General features: G+C 37.1%; 1 protein-coding gene and 1 long non-coding RNA gene across 3 annotated transcripts in view; one reads left to right on the top strand and one right to left on the bottom strand.

The window, feature by feature from the left end:
* Window positions 1–22,490, top strand: part of LOC112980892 (uncharacterized) — a 166,675-nt gene that overhangs the window by 12,314 nt on the left and 131,871 nt on the right. For both annotated transcript variants that reach the window (XR_010388941.1, XR_010388940.1), the window contains exon 2: window positions 3,312–3,666. This is a non-coding gene — a long non-coding RNA (uncharacterized LOC112980892). The remainder of the gene's footprint in view (window positions 1–3,311; window positions 3,667–22,490) is intronic.
* MYOZ2 (myozenin 2) lies at window positions 1,818–22,197 on the bottom strand. The gene is made up of 6 exons (XM_026096100.2): window positions 21,956–22,197; window positions 21,294–21,396; window positions 15,426–15,595; window positions 11,592–11,721; window positions 9,579–9,762; window positions 1,818–2,321 (listed from the first exon to the last, which is right to left on the bottom strand). Exons 2-6 carry the CDS (start codon window positions 21,367–21,369, stop codon window positions 2,090–2,092), a joined length of 792 nt encoding a protein of 263 aa, XP_025951885.1. The 5' UTR covers window positions 21,370–21,396; window positions 21,956–22,197; the 3' UTR covers window positions 1,818–2,089.

Genomic DNA, 22,490 nt, shown 5'->3' with positions numbered 1-22,490 from the left:
ATCTTAAATGATACCAGTAAGCATAGAATCAGGCCATAACTGTGTAGGATTAAATTATGGACTTCTCCTGATGACTATTATAGTTGATACCTATTTATCCTCAATACTGCAGATGGTACAGTCCACGAACTTTTCATGTCGTAAATGGGTTTGAGATGCATACATTTTAAAGAACCGTATACTCATGGAGCTACTCATAAGTACACATTTTTAACTTCATTTTTACATACTGTAATCACAGAGAGATTTGTATAGATTGGGGAAGAGCAGATCTGTTTCCTCATTTTACCACACTGTCAATGAACACATTTAAATGGACTTTTAAGTGTCCTTTAATACTGCACATGGGAGGTCTTAATGTAAATAGTAATGAGGAGAGAAAAATCTTTGGGAACAAAGCCTTCTAGACCTTTTAAGCTATATATTTATTCCCACCACATTCCTTCCTTTTCATCATACCTTTCAGTCCTCTTCTGTTTTAGAAGTAAATATGAGTGTCTTGTGATGAAGTGTGCATGTTATTTTAATCACATTTGCTAAAATATTTATATGCTTGTGATTATTTACCTTTATGTAAAGGTTCAGCAGTACACAGCTTTGTGTAAAGGTGTTCATCATGTGTTTTACCATTTTATTCATCCTTTTAGCTGTATTTCTTCGCTTTAGAAACACTATTGAAAATTTTAAAATGTTTGTTGATCTTTCCAGCCTTATAACTATAGAAACCTTTATTCTCTCACTTCAGTGCCATCTCTTTGTCTACAAAAATAAATCCAAATATTGATCACTGAAATTCTTGTCATTTTTTACCCAGTGATAGTCTTTCCTGTTGTTATTATGATACATTTCAAGTATCATGAAAGGAATGTCCATACTAAAACCCATTGAAGTTAACAGAAAATCTCTGAATTCCCAGTCTCCAAATTTCTAAGGCAAAGGGATTGGATTTTGGCAGAGGTTTGTTTATTGCTGTGAAACTTGCACAATAAAGGCCCCATCTAGACCAGTGCAGCTGGGGAGCATTCCTGGACACTGGCACTGAATCCTGTGGGCTGTTGAATATTTAACACATTGCACAGTTTTGGCTTGTGCCTATTAACGCTGCTCTGAACAATTCCTAAGCATGATTCAAGAGTTAGTGTGGCCCAGGGACTATTTGCCATAGGCAGTTTGGCTAAAGCCACCCAGCACTGGAAGGTAGGAGAGCTAACAGTATGGTTGCAAGTCTTCTCTGACAGTTGGCCTCAGTTTTAAAGAACATTCTGGGCACATCCGATTTACTAGTATATACGTAGCTCTGTAGTAAAAGATCTAGGAAGGCAGGAGGAACAGGGGTCTTACTCTTCTGCTGCAGTTAGTAACCGTATCTGTGTGTCAGATTAGAGCTACCAAACCTGCTGAGATACAGAGGATTCAGAAGCCTCATTTAGACAGAATTTGAGGATTTAAGGACTGTGGGTAATATCCAGCCACATCTAATGCTGTTGTTCAGACCATCTGCTGAGCACATACACATGCATTTTCTGTAAACATATCCATGTGACATGGATATTGATGCCCATAATTAAAGCTGAGTAAGAGTCAAAAAAGAAGAGCCTAAGCTTGCTTTCACTGAAGTAATGACAAAATTTTACTCAACTTTGGCTGAAGCAGGGCTGGGAAAAAAAGGTTCATTTCTCAGAGTTTGTCTTGAGCAGGCAGTATTAGGAGTGCACTGAGTAAATCTGTCATATCGCTCAGTTATTTTACCAGATATACCTATCAAATCTCTTGATGTTAGTGTCATTCTTCTTAATGCACCTGTTCTTAAAGGACAAGCAAATATTTTAGACAAATTCTAGTTATCACTCAAGTAAAAGATCATACAAGCACAAGAAATATATCTCAGTCAGTACTTGCCAAATTACTTTATTTATATTATGTCGACAGATGAAGTTAGATGCCAGAAAAGAGATACTGTATCAGACGTTATTAGTTATACTTGATCTACCAAGGAAAGATGTTGTCAGTAGCCTTTAGCAATATTTGGAACAATAATACATGGATGTTCAGCTGTCAGCGCTTTGTATGATACAGAGTGCAGCTTCTGTCACAGGTCTTCTGTTTCTGGAACGGTGTTGGAATCCGAAGGCTGAATGAACACTACAGGAATATTCTCAGACGTCCATCCCTTAGGAGTCCTATTGAAGGATCTCCTGGTAGCAAGAGGGTTTGCAAGGATAATGAATCTGGGATCATTTAGCATCAGTAGATTAAAATCTGGTACCTTGAATTTGACCAGCCTTGATGCTCTCTCAAAACCACCAAAGGGAGTAGCAACTCTGCAGATATTAGAGAAATAAAAGTAAAATGTGATTTAAAAAAATACCTGTTTTCTTTTTCTCTCAGGACCTGAAAAGGATAGAAGGTATTTTAATGATGGAGATTTAGTATAATTTCTTGTTGACATTTTAAAGCTTTTGGGAGAAGTATGCTCATTATTTTTCTGACAAATTCTCTTTAAGATCCTGTTTATTCTTCTTTAGATGCATGCTCATTTTCAGCCATCAGTTACCAGTGGATAGAAAAGCCAGGAAAAAGAAGATATTGGGAAAAAAAAGTCATGTCATTGGTGATTCACGGTCACTGAATTTACTTGTAGGTGATAAGCTGATAAGTCTGAAAACATAGTTTGACAACACATTCTCTGTAGCGTGTAACTAGTTTAAGATGTTCTCACCCCATTTTCCCCTATCCCCAGCTGCTTGTTCCTCCCACTACACTATATTTCAGCACCATATTGTTGCATCCGTAAAAATGTATATGGGATGTGCAATAATAAACTTTGGATTTAAAAAAAGTCTTTCAAATCAAAGGAGCATTTTTAAATCCAAATTCTTTCAGCAATCTGATTTATATTGTTACCCTCAAATAACTGTGGCAATAAAAGTGAAGCAGCAATAACGTGTGATGTGAAGCAGAAAGGAATGGCCAAAGACAGCAGCCTTTGGAAAGGAGGGGAATGGGTGAGGACTTCTTGCACCAGCTTTGTTGCGGCAGAAAATATTTATGTAACTAAACCTTGAAATACAGGCTGAAATTGGCCCATTATCTACTGCTGGCGTTTTTCATGTTATTTAAATGTAAGTGTTCCTTCAGATGATAAGCCTGAGAAACCAAAAGATATGAAATACTAAACAGGAACTGACTGTTACGTCCATCTGCAAGTATTTTAAAACAACAGTATTTTCAAATATCTTCCATGGTTCTTTTATATTTGCTGGTTTCTAGGTAGAGAAAACTAAGTGCATTTTTCTCTCACTTTTTTCCAGAATCCTTTCCAAAAGCAAAATTTTGGTTCTCTCCAAGCAATACTGCATGTGCTCTGCATTTTGATCAGTTGCATAACTTAGCTGGGATATATTCTGGCCAGTAAAGAAGATTGTAACATTTTTCAGCCACACAGGATTGCCTGATTTCTGCAAATCTACATGTACAGTGAAAGTGAATTTCTGTTGAAGTGGAATTTCACTAGCCTTTGTAGGCTTTATGAGTTTAATATGGAACAACAGATCTGCTGGTGTAGCTTACCAGTGGCTCCAGGTATTCCAGCAAAAGACCAGAGAAAGGAAAACCAACACAAATTAAAAGAGACCAACTGAAAGTTTGACTGGGCTTTTCACCAAGGCAAGTATAGATAAAACAAAATCTGTAGATAATTAAAAATAAAGTGATGAATTCAGAAAAATGAAACTGTGTGATCTAAAAAAAATTACAATGCTCTGTCATTGCACAGATAATTCACTGAATTTTGGTATGAGCAACTTTTGACAAAAGGGCTAGTGTTAACTCCAAAGGTCAATCCATGCAAGATAAAAAAAAAAATCTTGAAAGTTCTGGGTATGCACACATGAGTAGAAAAGAGGACTGCTTTGGATTAAGCTCTATAACTCTTTCTCAAGTGAATATAAGGCTAGATTTTGCTGCAGCAGCCAGTCCATGCATTAAACTCTTGTGGTCAAAGGGAATTCTTTATACAAAGTGCCTGTGGTATCAAGTGTTTCTTGTGAAATTGTCTTCTAGGTCACAATGTCAAAGTGGATACCATATGATACTGATTAAAAATAATTGCTTGATAATTGCTACAGAGTGAGTGTAGTGAGCTACATAATACAGGATGATAAAGATTGTTTTAATTGCTGCTCCAATTGAGATATACATTCTCACATTGTTGTCATATTTAGTTCTCATCAAAAGGTAAATTAAAGGGATGATCAATATGAATAGAACAATAATAGCTGTATAAACAAAAAAGCAAAACAATTTTATAGTGTAAAACTTCCTGTTTGGAATATTCTTTGCATTTAAATACAGCAAATTTCTATAGGTAACACAAATAGGATAGTGTTTTATGAAAATTCAAACAGCTTTTGTGTGAACAAAAACATGTAGTTCCTTTACAAAGTCTGGCGTCAGAGAATTATGCATTCCTGCAGGCTTTGCAGAAGCACATGATAATCAACATAAAGAAGAGTACAATAATTAGCTAATAGATGTTAATTTTCCTTCACAGCAGCAGTGTATTTCTGAGAGCAGTGACTTGATGACATGGTGTTGCAGTGACCTATATTGTGTTCGGATCAATTATATCACCTGAGCTCTGATTCATTGTATAGAAGCCTAAAACTCATGTCTAAAAAATTACACTAGTCATTGCTCACAGTAAGGACGGAAATCCTGGTTCAGAGCCAGAGGAAGTGGCACCAGGAAGTATAAGAAGATTTTTAATATGCACTTTGCATATTCCTGAAAAGTCAATACATGATTTAACAATATGAGACACAAACATGTTTATTTTAAACTGTTATTTTAGCAGGGCTTCTTGTATTTGTTACATTTCTTGTATACTGTATCTTTCTTATTGAGCATTATATTGCCTCAAGATGGGAGACTACTTGTAGCTGAATATTTGGGGAAGTTTGAAGAAATGTTAGAACAGCATTGGATTAGCACCTTCAATTACATCGTTTCCCAAAATGTGACTTTCTCATTTAAAAATATGACTGTCAATCCCCCAAAATTCTGCTTATTGTTATTTCTCTGCAAAAACAAAAAATACAAGAGCAGAGGACCTGACCCTGCAAATGCTCAGAGCTTATTGGTAGCTTAATGCAATTAGGTGCTAAAGAACTGGCTAAGCACCCAGCTTCCACTAATCTCCCATCAGTTGGGGTCAGGCACCCAAAATTACTTTCAGGGTCTGGATCTTAGGATTTTTACAATAGGATTCAGGATTCATTAATCAATAAAGCAGAGCCCAGTCCAGATAGACTGGATTCCTTCAATGTTGTTGAAACAGTAGTCTTTGCAAAGTGAGAAAGCCAAGCAAGAATTTATCCAGGAAGAGAGGCAGAACCAGTCAGACTTGCTTGTCTTATGTGAGCAAGATGTAGTGCTTTGCATGTCACCCTTAATCCTACCTTTGGCATTTTCTCCAGGAAAGCAGATGGAATAAAGGTACTAAATTAACTAATAATACAAACTCCTCAACAAATGTAGACTCATGCTGTCTTTCCTACAGATGTTGACTAGATGCTTCCACACTGGTAAAAGAGCCAAGAAAATATTCCACCGGTAAAAGGCTTCAAGAGAAATCACATGGCTTGGCCCTGTCTTGCAGCGTTTCCCCTGTAGCACAGGTTCATTTTCATCCAGCAGGAGGAAAGTAGTAGCTTTGTCTGAAGAGTCTGTTACAGAGATCCTCAGAACACAGTTTGTGTGGTCATGCACTCTGCCTAGTGCTATCTACTGTTTAACCATTACTGGCTGTCTCACAGAAGGCCCTGCCTCCAAAGGCAAATGCTCTCGATATTTGCTGCCACCACTTCTTCCTCCATAAACCTGCCAGCATTACCAGGTCCCTGCAACGTGAAATGCCTGCCGGACCCAGACTAGTACCTCTGAATTCCTTAGATCTGATTCTGCGTCCGCTAAAGTTAATGATGAAACTTGCACTGATACGTGGTCTTGAGTGGGCTCTTCATTGCTGGCAGTAGAAGAAAACTGAATGCTGTTTGGTTCTGAATGTACTTGTAAGTCGTCCGTATCTCAATGCATTCCAACACATCAGGCTTCCCTAGCTACTAAAGTCCCGTTGCGTTTACAGATTGTCCAGGAACAAGGGAAGCTGAAAGGAACCTGAATCTGACTTCCTTTTTAACAGATACTACCAAAAGAATCTCAGGCTGTTTTCTTTGCGAATCTTACACGTCACACTTACTGTTAACTCCCCCCTCCCTGATTAATGGTGACTGTACTAGTGTTTTGCAGAAGTATAAACATAATGGTACTTTACTGAATGACAAAGCATGATAGCCTTGATTAATACTGGCACTGATAATGAAATGGTGTCATTATATCGCACTTCAGCTGTTTAGCACACTATCATTTGCTTTCTCTCCAAGACTGCAATTAAAGAAATCAGCAATACTGTGACCTAGATGCACAGAATGACTTAGTGGGATCTAGGCACGTAAGTCCCAGAGGTACCTCATCCTGCACACAAAGGTTGCTAAATTCCATGAGGTACCAATGTTTTCCTTGTGCAGACACTCAGATCTGCCATTATCTTATCCGTGTTGGCATTTGCATCTATCTTATGCCAAAGCTTATCTGTGATTGCCTAATTAATAGTCTTTTCCCTAAACTTCCACCTGTGAAAACACACATAATACGCCACTGCAGCAAGTTTTGAGCACAACAGTACATTGTGGCACTTTCACTCAAAAATGATGGCTAGTAGTGTTGAACCTCAATGTCTAATAGTGATAGGTGGCTATTATTATGATAGTAGGTGACTAGAGCTGTTTTGCAAGAGATTTGGGGTTTCTTCAGTCTGAGAGTATTACTCTGTATGAGGTGTAGGTCCACTTTGTAGGAGTGGACCTAACTGCTTACCTATAATAATTCCAGGGGGAATGAAGGCCTCTGTATTGAAGCAAAAAAGCTACCCAAAATACAGAATTAATTGGGTCAGATGGAGTATGACTCTTAGTACGGACATCAGGGGACACAACTATTAGCAGAGAGATACAGGTTCTATTTTCTGCTCCTAAATCAGCTTACTTCATTTACTGTAAGCAATAATTAAAGAAAATGGATAAAAAGGCCTGAGAATTCAAATGAAGGCCCAGGTTTCTCTTTCCCTAAGTGAGCTTCATAACTGTTTAGCTAAGGAGAGAAGATGTATACTCCCACTGGCCCACAGGTTCATTATATTCTGCAGTGTCACAGGTCTTAATAAAGCAAGGATGTCCCCACCTCTTCTCTGGAAAAGCCAGGAACCAGGTGGTTATACCTCTCCTTACATTCATGAAGAAATAAAACCCAGGCTAGCCACATTCTAGGAAAATGCTCTTGCCAAAGAAGTGAACCTTATTCTCAATACAGATCTTAAAAGAATACCTGTGACCCTTGCTCTGTTTCAGGAAAGGAAGTCCTTAATGTAGCCCTGATCTAAGATAGGCAGCCGGAAATTAAGTACTAATAGTCTTGAACAAAGAGAGGAATTTAAGTCACATTTAGTCTTCTCTTTAATGTTTTCTGTGACTAGCTTGGCATGTGCAGCGTTTTGAATCCCATAGTCAGGCACCCCACTCTCCTATGCATTTTAGGAGTGTAGGCACCTAACTCAGGGCTGTGAAATCCTAAGGGCTACTATCTGGAAGTTCAGTGGTGCAAATTCTTGTTTTCTTTCTGGATCTAGTCCTTCATGCTAAAAAGCGTAAATCTAAGTGTGTTGTATGTATCAAACAGCTTTTCTCGGTTTACCAGCCGTTCTTTTATTTCGTTTTTGTTTCAAATGTGGGTTTTTTTCTGTGAGAAGGAGGGCACTGGTTTTATTTAAAATAGCATATATTGTACCCCTGTGCCTTGCATTTTGAATTTACTGGTTTCACGGTCTGGACCTGGATTTAAGTGCCCAGTTCTGGTTTTTATGGCATAAGGCAGGCTATCAACCCTTTGCTTGTATAAATGGACGTATGTTCAAGATATTTGGACTGTGATGAGCCACACTTCTGCCACGTCATATATTGAGAAAATCCTCATAGAAGGAAATCTGAACAGTTAGTGTTGTGAAGAGGGCAACTGACAGATACGGCACCACAAAGCAGCTAAAAATCCACACAGAAGCCGTCACATACCATTAAGATCATAAGACACATATCACTATTAATGGGGCCTGCGTGTCACTTTTGATCTTTTCTTTCACAGTAATGTCTGGCATGCTTGACATTCAATCTCTTGACTGATTCTATCTCTATTTCTATGTATATATATCTTAGGCTTTTTTGTAATTACAGTAACCATAGTACATAAACTGTGCTGTTACTGTTTCAGTGTTAGCAGCTGTGGCCACATCTCTCTGATATGTATTTGTTATTTTGTTTTCTGAGGAGAATGTGCCACACAGACTTAATTATTAACATGGTGATGTATGTTGCTGTTGGGAAGTCAGAATTAGTATAGTGTCTGCAGTGCCAATTTTGATGTTGAATAGTGGAGTTTTTTCTCCTTGCGCTCATAGTTGAGGCCCACCTCTACTATAGAACACAAGTGATATTGTGAGATTTTTCCCTAAGTTTATATTGCTGTGAACTATTTTCTTCTTCAGTAGATTGCCACCTGGTGTTTTGGGGCAGGGTTTTGGTTTGGCTAAGCTGTCTGGACCTCTCCAAGGGCCATTTAAGGAAAATTTGTCTGTGATTTCAATAAATAAAGATACTGTGCATGGTATGAATGAAAGCAAAAGACTTAAGCAAGGGCATGTTTTAAAACTTCCAAAATAGCTGCAAAACCCAACAAATGTCAATATCTCAAGAAGTTCCACTGAAAGCCTCAGTATACTAGTTACTATGTAAATAACTTCACTCTCGGTTCCCCCTCTGCTGCAAATACAGCACTTTTTATCTGGTAGCTGCTTTTTTTAAATTTTAGTTACTCTATTTTCCTGCTTTTAAAGTGATATCTATTAATTTGTTATCAAAGCTTGCAGAAGATAGTAAAAAATGTTAAGAATGATAAAATATGAAAGCTGCTAACTTCTTGGTGTGAGTGATTGGTTGATAAAAGCTCCTTGAACTATCATTCCCTAAAAAACAGGTCTGTCGAGTGTGAGTTGTGTGCAGTATACAGTTTACAAGCCAAATTTTAACTGAAAGTCTCCCTGATAGGTCTTACAAGATCATGATCTGGTACCCACCAAAGTCAACAGAAATACTGAGAGAGGTTTTAAGCATTGTTATATCCTATGTTTCCCATTTATTGGGTACACTGGATTCTCTTACTTTTCTTTCTTTCAGTACTTTCGACATTCATCTTATATTCGCGGTTCTGGAACTTAATTTATACTGTACAGAGAGACTAGTTTCCCTCTTAAAGCTCTTGTATGCTTCTTGTAATCTGGGCATGTGTTCTTATTTATGCATATGCTTGCAAACACAGGTGATAGGGCTTTTCTATTTGTTTGTTTGTTTGTTTTACATCTGGTGGAAACATTCCATCTCACAGTAATTCTTCTTTACATTATTCAGAATTACCTGTTAAAGCTCCTGTAGTCAGGCAATTCTGGCTTTGCTTCAGGTTTAAAGAGTTTAGGATATAAAGCTTCCAGTAGCTCTGGATCATCTCTAATGGCCTCTATCCAGGGAGATTGATAATACTTTGGCACAGAAGTAGTGTTGAATTTTTCGGGAGGAATTTCTTTCAGTGGTCCAGAATATCCTACAAGGCAAGGCAAAATTGTTATAATAATACATTGTGTTTTCTGCTTCCTTACCACCATCCTATGTAAATAGAAAATAATATACAACCGTCTCACAGTGAGGTAAACTGAACAATTGAATCAAGTGGCTTGCCCAAAGCTATGCAAACAGAAAGCTGGCAGAGGGATATTTATAGCCTTTTGGATAATCACTCCAAAGTATTTCACTCTTCTCTGAGGCTAAGGATAGTTTATTTTAGTTTTATTTAAGCTTATTTCTATCATTGTAAGTATCTGTTTGAAACCAAAGTACATCTACACAGCCCTTGGGCTGAATAAACAAAAGTAATTTAAAAGCAGCCTTTTGGCTAACATTAAGATAATTCTGTAGTCTTTGGGTGAACTTTCCAAAAGCATTAAAAAGATTTAGGATCACAGCCATTATGATTGAGCTTTTATCTCTGCCTCTGTTAGATGCTTTAAAATGTCCAGCTTAACTTCTTCTCTCAACCTTTCATCCTCCAAAAAAGTGAAGAATCATTTGTGTTCTCTGCATTATCATCTGAGGGTCAGGGTCCAGTCAGTTTTACTTGCCTAGTAAAATCCATATTCAGTGTGTTTTCTTCTAACGCTAAGTATAATATGGCAGGAATAAATATTGGGGGAAGAAAACAGACCTGAATGTACAATTTGAGGTATTAAAACAAGCAAGGTATTGTCTTCTATGAGTTATACTATATATTTGAAAAATAAGGGAAATCTCTTCCTCCCCTTTAACCATGCTGTATATCTAGCTCTTTAAAATAGCCCTATTTCCTTATATAAACTTAAAAAACCCCCGTGCTTTAAAACCTACTCCTTTTGCCAGAACTGAGACAAATACATGCTGCCTACAAGAAGGTCAAAGATTTCTTTCATGTCTTAGCAATGGAAGTAGATTGCTTCTATTTGCATTGTATTTGGCCTGTGGATGCACAGAATCTTAGTAGTCACTAACAGAATAGCACTGACCTAGTTTACATAGCCTGGAAAAGGTCTGCACAAAACATGCATTGAATAATTCTAAACAAAGAATGAATTTGTAAAAGCCACAGTCTGCTCATGGATAATTCATAAACAGGAAGAAGGGCTATATCACTGAATAAATTAATTAAAACAAATTAGCCTTCTCTAGTCTTTAAAGAATACAAAACAAGGCCTTCCTGTAGCTCACTGCTTTAAATAAAGACAACAGTACCCTCACAGTTAAGGACTTAAATAATGAAGAACAGTCTATACAGCCAGAGGCAGATTCCCTTCGCAGTTACTCCTCTGTAAAGGATTCTAGCAAAACTTGCAGTGACTTCAGATTTACATTTATGGATAACTAAACTGCAGTGGTTAACTTCCAGACAGTTGAAAAGTTTATTGCAGATTAGAAACTACGAGTGAAACTAAGATTGAAGCTAAGATTGAAGACGAATCAGTATATTAATTTGATTTAAGATCTGAGGATCTTTTTCTCAATATTCATTCAGAAGACCTGACTGCTTTTTGCCGTAACCAGACCAATAAATAGAGGAGCAGTCTCTATTGATATTGCTGTATGTTTTAAATTTGGGGAGAAGTAGTGCAAAAGGCATATCTTTGAAAGGCAAATCCTTGAAAACGAACAGAAGCAAGTAAACTGCACTGCCTTGCATTTCTGTGGGAGATTAAAATTTGTTCTTACCTGACTCAGTTTATGAGAGGAAAATAACTGTAACTCCATCAACAAATTCCTGTTAATGATGCCGTTGTATGAAGGGCTCCTTCCTTTGTGGCAAAATGAGTACTAACTCTACTGTAGGTCCAAAAATATATATATTACCTGGGGCAATGTTTTCAGGATGTGGTGGGCTCCGGGGATCAGGTGTATTAGGAGGTGTCATTGGGGCGTGCTGGGGAATTCCTTCAACACTGAGGCCATCCATTTTAACACTCTGTATGGGCTCTCCACGCTGTATTCAAATAGAAATAAATACCAATAATAGCACAGACAAACACAGAGATCCTTAATGATTCTCTGTTGAGAGGTGGAGTATTACTCCAATTTACAGCCCAGGTCTGAGACCCAGGATATGTTCTGCAGAGGCACACTGTCCTGCTGTTTGGTACCCTGTTTGCTAGATACCATTACGCAAGGTTTTCCGGTTGTTAGTTGGAAGATGAAACAGTTTCACAACTCTCTTACACTGACTATGTAAGCAAAAGTGAATAATTTATCAGTTAAAAATGGTATCCCAGTACAATTTAATGTCTGTATCACAAGAGTGTAAATGAAGGGTTGTGGGTGTTGGGAACTGGATCATCAAAAGGCTCCTGAAGACTCATACAATCCGTTTGAGTTATATGACCGTTTCCTAAGTTTGTGACCCATTAATTGAGGGAAAAATACATTAATATGCAGTCTACTAAAAGACTTCATGCATTCTACTGCCCACTCTGGTCATCACAATATCTACCTGTGTCCACAGGCTGCGTAGCTCACAGCAAACAGTAGATCTAGTCACATTGGCAAGGCCAGTGAGGTGTGGCCGTCTGATCACCAGACACTGGAAACTGTGACGTGCCAGACTGGACACTCTTTCTACCTGAGGCCTCAAGAAATCTGGCAGGTTTGAGCAATAAGAGTTTCAAAGCACTGATTCTTCAAAGCTTTTCTTCCTGTATCAGTTGAAAATTCACTGCATTTGCCAAACTGCTTTTGTTTGGGGTTTTCTTTTCCTTTATTTATAAAAGAAATAACAAATACAGTGCAGGCCACTTTCTGGAGATTAATGATAGGCTGTTATTTTCCACCCTCCTAGCAGGTCATCGGTTCTAAGGAAACATCTAAAGGCTTAATCATTGTTGCTTAAATATAGAATCAGAGTCTCATAAGAAGTCAGTATCTTATTTTAGCTATGACACATAGTCTAAAAGTAATTTAAATACAGACTGTTTTAAAGTAAGAATTTCTTAAAGTAGGAAAGCAAACAAATAATGCTTGTTTAGACTTGAAACAAAAAAAGATCAAGGCAGTATGTTTTGGACCATCCTGAAGTATGTTGGAAAGATTATTTTAACTGTGGTGGCCAAAATCATAAAGATGATGAAGATAACACGAGTGATGGCTGAACAGGAATTTAAGGGAGGGGAACAGAAACCAAGGAGGCATCGTTTCTTCCTTTTATTCAGGTCAGAATGTCATACTGACTGTAGAACAGGCATACTCTATACATCTTTGTGGGAAATAACAAGGAAGAAGCAGATGAAAGAGGAACTGTTCTATGTCAAATTCTGTAGCAAAAACACAGAAGTGGCTACAGAAATTCTAATGAGACGGATGATGTTGTGTTCAGAATTAACTTTATCTGTGCAGTTTCTCATACTCAGTAGAGTGAAAGGTAGTGTGTAGTAGCAGATGGAGGAGCTCTCAACTAAGTATTTCGCTCTGGAACTGGTAGTTAAAAGCTTAGAATTTTAGGGCTGCTTTAAAGTTTAGTGGTATTTACAGATTTAAATAAGCCAAACTGTTGTATCTTGCCCACAGACTTTGAAAATCTCATCTCTCCAACTTCAGTTGACAGAAATTATTCTAAGGGAGGCTTACTGACAAACAGCAGACTAAGGTCTATCCTTCAGATTTCTCTTTTTGTTCAGATAAATGTTAAACCATAGGCCAACAAGTTCATGCCTCAGTACCTACAGCTGCAGGCTTTCAAGTGCAGTTTTCCAAAGGACTCCATGTGATGTATCTTTATTCCAGCAGACTTGAACAGGAGTAGTTAGTGGTCTTAGGAGGGAAAAACAGAATTCATTGTCTCCTAAATAATAGGCTTAGTTTTGGGTATTCAGTAGATTTATTCATTTTTTGTACAATATTTCTTTTGTGAAAATGCAGATTCATAAAAACCCAAGCATGATCCCATTTGGTCCCTAGTATGTAATTTAATTTCTATTGAATGAATAACCAGACAAGTGTGAATTAGCTGCACCATTAAAAAAGAAGTGTAAAACATTTTCTTATATGACACAGGATATTAGAAGATAAATTCATTTTTTATGTGGAAAACGTAAAGGCCACAGAATTATAGATGTATTTACCTTTAGAGCTAACCAAACCATAGAGAGTTCCTTCTTTAAGAATGAAACAAAATAAATATTTTAGAGATTTCAGCTGCGATACTGTAGATGTGGAACTGGGCTCCAGTAGTAGCCTCTCTGACAGTTTTAAGATCCCTCAACATTGTGATTATCATGGACAATGTAAGCTAGAGGTGGCTCTCTTATTTTCTGCTACCAGAGCCTCCTTCTGAGGTGCAGCTAGATAAAAGGTTTCCTTAGAGTGATGAATTAAACTCCATCAATGTTTCTGATTAATTACAAGTATGTTTACATGCACGCGTGTGCATGTGTGTGTTTGTGTTTTCATTAGTAATACTTGACACAATCTGAGTAAACTATTTGGTGCTTTGCTGTTCTGTAATGAATTACTCCTAATTGTACCAATACAAACTTTAGATTACGTCAGAACAATACATTATGTGGTCACTATTTTTATTATTGTAAGTGAAGTTTTTGATTAAAGAAAACTTCAGTCAAGGTCTTTCTTTTATGGATTACATTGGGGATAGGTACTAGCACACCTGTAGTGTCACCTCAACTTAGCTGTAAAAGATTCTGTGGAAGGGGAATTTCTGTTTCACAAGAAATAATTTCTAGGTTAATTAATAATAATTAACCTTTGCAGCACTTACTTATTTCTCTGCCTCTTCAAAGCATCTTAAAAGTACTGCGACTAATTCTGTTCCTTGGTCACATACTTTCACATCTGACATCAGTGGGGATGCATACGTGTAATTGATAAGCAGAATTTAGTACAATGAGGATTTGAAGTTGCACTGGAGTTAAAGGGGCCGCTTATATGCTGAATTAGATTGGGCACAGAGCATTCATGCTCAAGTAATTAAACCCTGAAGCACATTTGAGAGCTAGGTAAAATTTCTGATTGAATTTGTTCCTATTTTCAAAGATTAAGCAAAAAGTTTTAAGTATTTTGCAAAAGTCACAGATGAGACAAATGTCAGGTGCATTTAGTTCCTGCCATGAGAATTCCCAAGGTATCACTCATGCTTTAACCCAGTTCCTGAGGGATTAGTTCAAAGAGTAATTCTCTCTCTGTGGCAAGCTTCATCCTTTATCTCTTTGTTGAGACAGTCAGGATGGGAGTGTATTAGTGCCAGTTGTGAGAGTCATTTTGCTGCCCGAGTCTCATTTTGAGACCGCCAACCTGTTTTAAAAAAATATTTACTGGCTACATGAAATGGACTGCTGTTTCATCCAACCTTTTGAATATCATCAACTAGTTAATTTTCAATAGTCAATCAGTCAGGTGTTACAGGATAAGTACTCTGATCACTAATAAGCTGAGTCAGATTGGAATGAGAATGATTTGATTCTGAGGTCCTTAAGCATTATGATCTTCAGATTTTTGATTTTTCTATAGGAATTCAAGAAGATACAAAGGCTCACTTCGTAGTAGCCTCATCCTAGTACAGGTTTTTTCTATTATTCTTCCTGAAGCTACAGACAAATTATGCACAATATGTATCATGAGCACCAAGGGAATCCCAAGCCAGTCTCACCGTGTTTTATTAAAAAGTTATTATAAAATACTCACATTTCTTGGCTTGTTTGCTACATAATGATAATTTTCATATGTGTATTTGTCAGATCTCCTTTGACGTCTCTTAAAGAGTCTTGCGCCTCTGTTGCTGAGTGTTGATAGTTCCTCTACCATGATATCTCTGGGAGTGCTGACCTTTTTTCCAAGGTCTAAGCTGGGTGAGACTGCAACAGAATGGATTAATACATGCCTGCTTTCTTAAACTCTTATTATTGCACACCCTACACCTGAAATCCAACAACATATCAACGCATACATATCTAACACATAACATATCTTCACACAGTGTTAGTGAAATTAGTCACTCTTCCAATATTTTGGAGCACAATGTTGAAAACTACAAAGCTGATTTTTGAAGATGCGAAGTACCCCATGCTCCTAATTTATTTCAGTTGAATGGTACTCAGCTGTTCTGAAAATCAGGTCTGTAGTGTCCTGCACACTGTGTCTTAATAGTTAGTAAAACCTTACTTCTGCTGAAATCAGTACCAAAAATCCAGCTGATCTCTGTATTCCCAGATCAAACCTTTAATTAGCTTTGTGTGTTCTTTATTGGACAGAGGAAGAAGGTAGGTTTTAAACATATGTACCTGTTTCTTATTGCTTATAAATGTTCAGTGATTCATTCATATTCACCTTTCTTTTGAAATCCAGGGCATACTTGTACTTTAAGAAAAGTTTGTGTTTGAAATTCTCTACTAAACAATATTTTTAAACTATTTTTAAAGAGGCCTTCAGAATAAAGCTCGAGGTTATGAAAATGAGAGACCTAACAAAGAATTAAAATACACTTCCAGGAATTCTTCCCCTCTTTAAATCATTATGAACAATTGTGGTCTATTTTTCCTGCAATATATTTAGAACTTTTTTTTTCCCTTTATTTCTCTCTAAGAGGAGAGTTGCAAGCAGACTCTTTTCAAAACTTTACAGCTACCAGAAGCTGAATTACTAGAAGCAGTGTTGCTTTGTTCACTGCTTGGGAAAAACTGCTTCTTTGTTTTTAATGTAGGGACCTCTTAGGGGCTTTGAAAATGAAGATGCACAGGCAGAGAGAGGGGAGATCAGTTGGGACTGTAGATGGAGAACTCCAAATGTTAGAAACTTTACTGGTCATCTCTGTGGAAATGTTCTGGAAATTGGGATGCTGGCGGCAAAGAGCAAGCTGATGCTGAGCAACTGAACTCTCTCACTAGATGTCCTCAACCTGTAGATGAAGCTAAGACCCTAGACTACAGTAATGTCAACACTGAACAAGCTATTTCGTACTAATTTCTTTCTGCGTAGAACTTAGTAGGGTTTAACAAATATAGCAATAATTGGATCACATAGAAAAAGAAATTTAAAGAAATTTCCTATTGCTGCTTATATTAATATTTATCATTTTCTTAATTGGAATTGTTCTGCTCAGTTATCGATAAAGTTCAGGAAGAAAGATAGGAAGGCACAGCATACTCTGAGGATTACACCAATGGTTCAGTATGTTGTTTTGATCCAAGTTCAAAGAGACATTTTGGTACTTGCTTAATAATAAACTCTTCTATTCTTTAGATGTTTTCATACTCTATAGGATTTAAAATTGTTGACTTCTTTCAATCCATTAAATTTAAATGAAAGGAAATTATCTGTAAAATTATTACTTCCAGGGTAAGCACACAGGAAGCCCACTTTAGAATTAACATTATAAATTAATTAGCTGCAGAAAGCACCCAATGTCAAAGTTAATATTACATATGCCAGAAAAAAAGAGGGTTTTATTTTTATTTTTGGAGTTTCATTTTGAGTACATGACATAAAACTATCTCTTGGTAACTTAATGTTGGCAAAAGACTATGAATTGCTGACATTTGGGAAAATGTGATTGAGATAGGCCCATTAAATATTTAGCCCAAGCTATATAAGCTAAATTTTCAGCTTAAATGAACCAAAAACAAGTTTGCAGGCCCTCGACTACATCATTGTCGATCCAGATCTGTTGGTACTGATTTCAATTGAATGTTTGCAGTAGATTTAACTGGAGCAAGATCAAGCCAACTATATCATGAGCAGGAGCATGCACTTCTGCTTTAAAAATAGTATGAGCAAAGAATCCTAACACCCCCCTGTTATTTAAGAGGTAACTACAAAACAAAGAGTACTTAACATGGAAGAAAATGACACAGCTTGTCCAATGCCCTATCAGTGCCAGATAGTGGTGGGTTTTTGGCTCTGTGGTTGAGATAAGTGCACTAGTTATTGGCCTGTAGCCTGAAGTTTTGCCCCACAGCTCCATTTTGATACTCAAATTTCTGAAGATTACTGCAGAGGTATGGACTGTTGGATGGGTTTATATTAGTAAAAGGTAAGCAATTTACTCTTCAGATCAGCAGCATTTTCACGTAGAGAAAACTTCCCTTCATTGTCCACAAGGTATGCAATATGTAAATCCTGTGAGACCGAGGTGGCAAGGTGACTGAATATCTCTGTCCAAACCACTCATATTCTTCTGGGCCATGCTGAATGTTAACTATTTTGGGCCTTGCTGTTCCCTTGCATATGTACTGTTCTCGTAAATGTTAACTGCGCTAGGCTCCAAGGTACTTTGTAACCCACAATTGTGTGCTATTGTGTATCTAGGCAGCATCCCAGAAACATAGGTGTGAAGTTCATTTGAATCCCCTGTCAACTAAAATCTTATCTGCTGTCTAGTTTTATGATGTGTAGAGGGATTGTTTCAGTGTCTGTGCAGAAAAGGTGATGAAGAATGAGAAAAGGATATTTAGAGGATGATAGAAAGTACATATCCAAATGCATCAGAAAAAAAAATCATAAATGGACATTGTAAATTAATACTGGAGGTTTAATTCATAGTTTAATCCAAATCTTAACCTTTTAGCCTCATTTCTTTATTATTTCCTGCCAAGTCCTCTCTGTCCCACGCTTAAAATCATGACAGATTTCATTTAGTAGTTTTCACTTATGTATTTCCTCCTGCATTCACCCCTTAATCCCCCTTAAGTTTGCAGTCTTCTAAATATCTTCATCTGGATTGTACATTTAATAATGAATATCAGATAGTATATGTTTGTCATAATATCAGAATTTGTAACTCTATTATAAAAATCATGTAGCTGCTGAAGAATGCATTTAAGATATAATGCAGAATCATACGTGAGATTTAAGTATAATTGAAGGCTAACCTGATGAAGTTCAAAGGTTTCCTTAAAACTATGTGTGTAAATATGTGTGTGTGTGTGTATATAAAATATATGTATTTAAGTATGTGTATATGTATGTCTACCAACTAGGCTCAGAAATGTCATGATTGATGTCCAAGTCTGCCAGTCAAAAACCAAGGGATTGAGAAGATAGCTACATTCCCCGTGTTGATTTAGTACTGCAGGCTCTGTCCTGAGAGCATAAGAAGGTTAACAGTTAGTGTGTTTTTATTGCAGCATTTTATGACACATAGAACTTCATTGAAACACAAAGTCATGTCCCACAAGCCAGCAGGGAGCTGCTGACTTTCAGTCATTACCAACCTAGCCCAGATTTGAGATACTGATAAAGACTTGGCTGACTCCGTATCTTATCAACAACTGTTTCTGCTGGGAACATCTTTTTTAAGGAGTTTCAGTGTCACTGTTTATTTGAAAGCATTGTAATAAAAAGGTGTCTGGAATAAAAGTGCAGAAGGTATGCTTTCTGTGTATCTTTCCAAGCCACAGGGACTTGCACTACAGCAAAAAATATCTTCTGTTACTGTTTACCACTGTTAACAGTGGAGAGTCGCACAGTCTGTGAGACTGAGTAGGTTCTTTTCTGGCTGAAACAGTACACTTAGATAATTTTCAGTTGCAAGTAATACTGGTGCAAAATCCAGAAAGACAGCAACTCACCTTTCAGATCTCAGGTTAAGTTTGCTGAATTAACAATTAAGGGAAAAATAAAATGTAAAAAATTAAGAGACCTGAATTTAGTGATTCAAAAACTAGATTTTCCCAAGAGTATGTATTTGTTGTTCAGATTTCATCCCAAAGAACTGACATATACTTTGTCTAATTATGGCTGTGGTTATCCTTCTACTTCTTCATTGATTTCACTGAGCTTGTACAGCTACAAATTTCAGACTCTTTGACAGCACAGCCATTTCATGAAATTCCGTATACTTTTTAACATTTAAATCACGCAGACTTCCAAAGAAGATGCAAAAGTAGAACATACACTTTGAGGTTTAACATTGCCCTCAGTGGCCACACATCACAGCATATCTTGTAGAATAAGCTGTCATACCTGTGTCATGCACCTATGTGTATGAATCAAAACTTGACAACAGATCTGATAATACATAAATAGTAAGAGGACTGATTATGTGAGGCAAACGCCAGACATTAACACAGATTCTCCAATAACTCCGGTGATTTCCAGGGCTATATGGTAGATTTATTAGTATTGCTATGAATAGAAGGAACATTTACCGTATGAAGTGCCTGGTACTAAACAAACATATGAAAGACAGTTTCCCTGCCCTGAAGAGCTTACAGACTAATTCAGACACATATATTACTTGGGGTTACATTACAAAAAACCCAGAGCTGTATTGTATTGTACTGATCAGCAAGGGCGGACTGGTGTGTAAACTAGGTATGTGTTCAGTGGAGAGTGGAAGGAAGGAAAGGGTGTTTGCTTGAATTACCTCTAGTTGCTGAAATTATTTGCTTGGAGATAATTATTTTGAGTGCTTTAGAAGAAAGCTTTTTAAAACATAATTATTACACTGCTCCTAATATACAGCCTGATTCTGTTCTCACCGAGAAAACATCCCAGAAAAGTTTTCATGTGGAAATACTGAAAGGAGTAGGTCCAGACATTTGAACTTGTAGCTTCTTTTTCTAAATTCCTTATGTCCCTGGTCCCACTCTCCCTGTAATCTCATTGGTCAGTGAGTGGGTACGGACCCATCCCCAAATTCTTGGGAGCAAAACACCACAAGCAAGATTTTCAATACTGAAATTTAATGTTCAGTGTCTTATGTGAGTTGTATGATTTTCATAAATGCTAAATATTAATGGAGCTCCCTGTGTTTTCAATGAGACTTGCCAGGTGCTTAGCACTTTTGAAAAATTGAGCCCTTTATATAGATGATAAAAAAGGCTTCATGGGGATGTAGGATTGGAAGGGTCTCCAAAAGCATCCAGCACATACCTAATGAAAGCCAAGCAGACTTGTGTTCCCAGCTGAGTTCAGTGCTTCTGATAGTCTCACACTAGAAGCCTAATTTTAAGAACCTGTTTTTGAAAATCAAGCTTCCATTTCAAAAGTATCTTCATTTTCATCAGTGCAACAATGGAAGAGTAAAATTTCTGCATACAAGATCCATTGGTGCCTATGCATTAGAGAGAATTGCCAAATACTAGTAAAATGTGTTAGTTCCAAAGATTAATTTTTAGAGGGAGGAAGAGAGCTGTAAACAATTATTTAAAATATTTTTATCATTCATATAAAAAAGCAAAGTGAAACAGAGCAAAAAAGAAGATGCAGACAGCTCAGCATGTTTCTTGTATGATAGCCTTTTCAAATGGAATGAAGTCATGTTATTAACCCCAAATAATATTCTGAAAGGCTATCCTAGCAGAATGTACATCAGCTGTTAGATTACTTCATTCCTCCACAGCAGTTGTTCATCTGAAAATAGCTTTCAAATGAAAAGAGGCAACTACAAAAGGATTAGTTACCATAGGCAGCATGATACTCCCACAAGATTATTTATGGCAGAACACCCAGAGACAAAGCTGTAAGAGAATTAAACTCTATGATTAAAAAACATATATATTAAGGAGGGCTAGAGGATATCAAATATACAGTAAGTTGGTTTTAGATCTATACCATTTCTGTGTATTTCATCCATAATGGCTGATGCTTGTTGTTTCCTCTCTTTGACCATGGCAGAATGTGATAACATTGTGATTTTCTGATACGATTTTCCTTGCTGAAAAAAAACAACACATTTTTACATTGTTGAGCCAGCTCGCACAATTCAGCCAACTTTTATTTCTGATACCGTATTCAGAATGGCTGAACAGTGAATTTAGTTACTTCTAATTTAGAAATACTGAGTTTTTAAATGTGCAAGATGCACTAGCGGTTGTTGCTTGCAGACAGATGATAAGACATGTACTGATGGATAGAAAGCCCCAAGGAACAAACTTTGTTGTCTATATAAACTCTGTAGCAAGATCAATGGCAGTGGTCTAGGCCTTCTCACATCTAAACATTATATAGAAAGATGTAAATTCTTAGCTAGTTTTTAATTAAATATTGTTTTATGATCTCAAAAATAGCTATATACTGATGTGTTTCTTAATCTGATAAGAAAGAATTTAGAAACTAAACAAGATGCTTTGGCATCTGTAAATAAAGTGCATTTCTGACTAGGTGAAAAATAAACATCTTTTTAATTCCAGAGTCAAGAGATTACATAAATGTCTTTTATATGATATTTTGTAGGACAGACAATGTCAAAATATTTCAGGAAACAATACACTTACCCTATTGTTCTGTTGTGCAGAAAAAAGCGATCTCAACCCTTTAGTTGAAGCTTCTGGAGTTAGTTATGAATGGGGATGACCTGCCTGGTCCAGGATGGTTTCTAGCCTTGTGCTTGGATCTGCATGGTACCTAGTACCGAGACAAACTGGGGGCTGATCCTCTTCAAAGGGATTGGCATCCAGCTGACATCAACTAGTTATATATAGAATCAAACACTCCAGCCACTCATATCTTCCTGGCGAAAGAAGGGAACAGAAAAGATTCAACTGCACCCGCAACAAAGAGAGTTCATATCTCTTTCAGAGCTTATTGGGAGATTTAGTAGAATGCTCTCCTCATACTTGTACAGATCATCTCCTCATCACCTCTGAGAATAACAATCTCTATGCTATAACCAGAAAAGAGACATTTAAAAATAAGATGTTAAATACATGGATGGACAAGACTATATGAGATGAGAATGGCATGGGCTAATCCCTTAGTGAAAGATGAAACCATGCTTCAGCAGTGGCTGATGGCTAAAGTTAGTGGCAG

Source organism: Dromaius novaehollandiae, chromosome 4 (genome assembly GCF_036370855.1).
Source record: "Dromaius novaehollandiae isolate bDroNov1 chromosome 4, bDroNov1.hap1, whole genome shotgun sequence".
In the NCBI taxonomy this organism is placed as follows: Eukaryota; Metazoa; Chordata; class Aves; order Casuariiformes; family Dromaiidae; genus Dromaius; species Dromaius novaehollandiae.
Note: the sequence above shows the minus strand (reverse complement) of the source record. Positions and strands in the feature narration are given on the sequence as shown.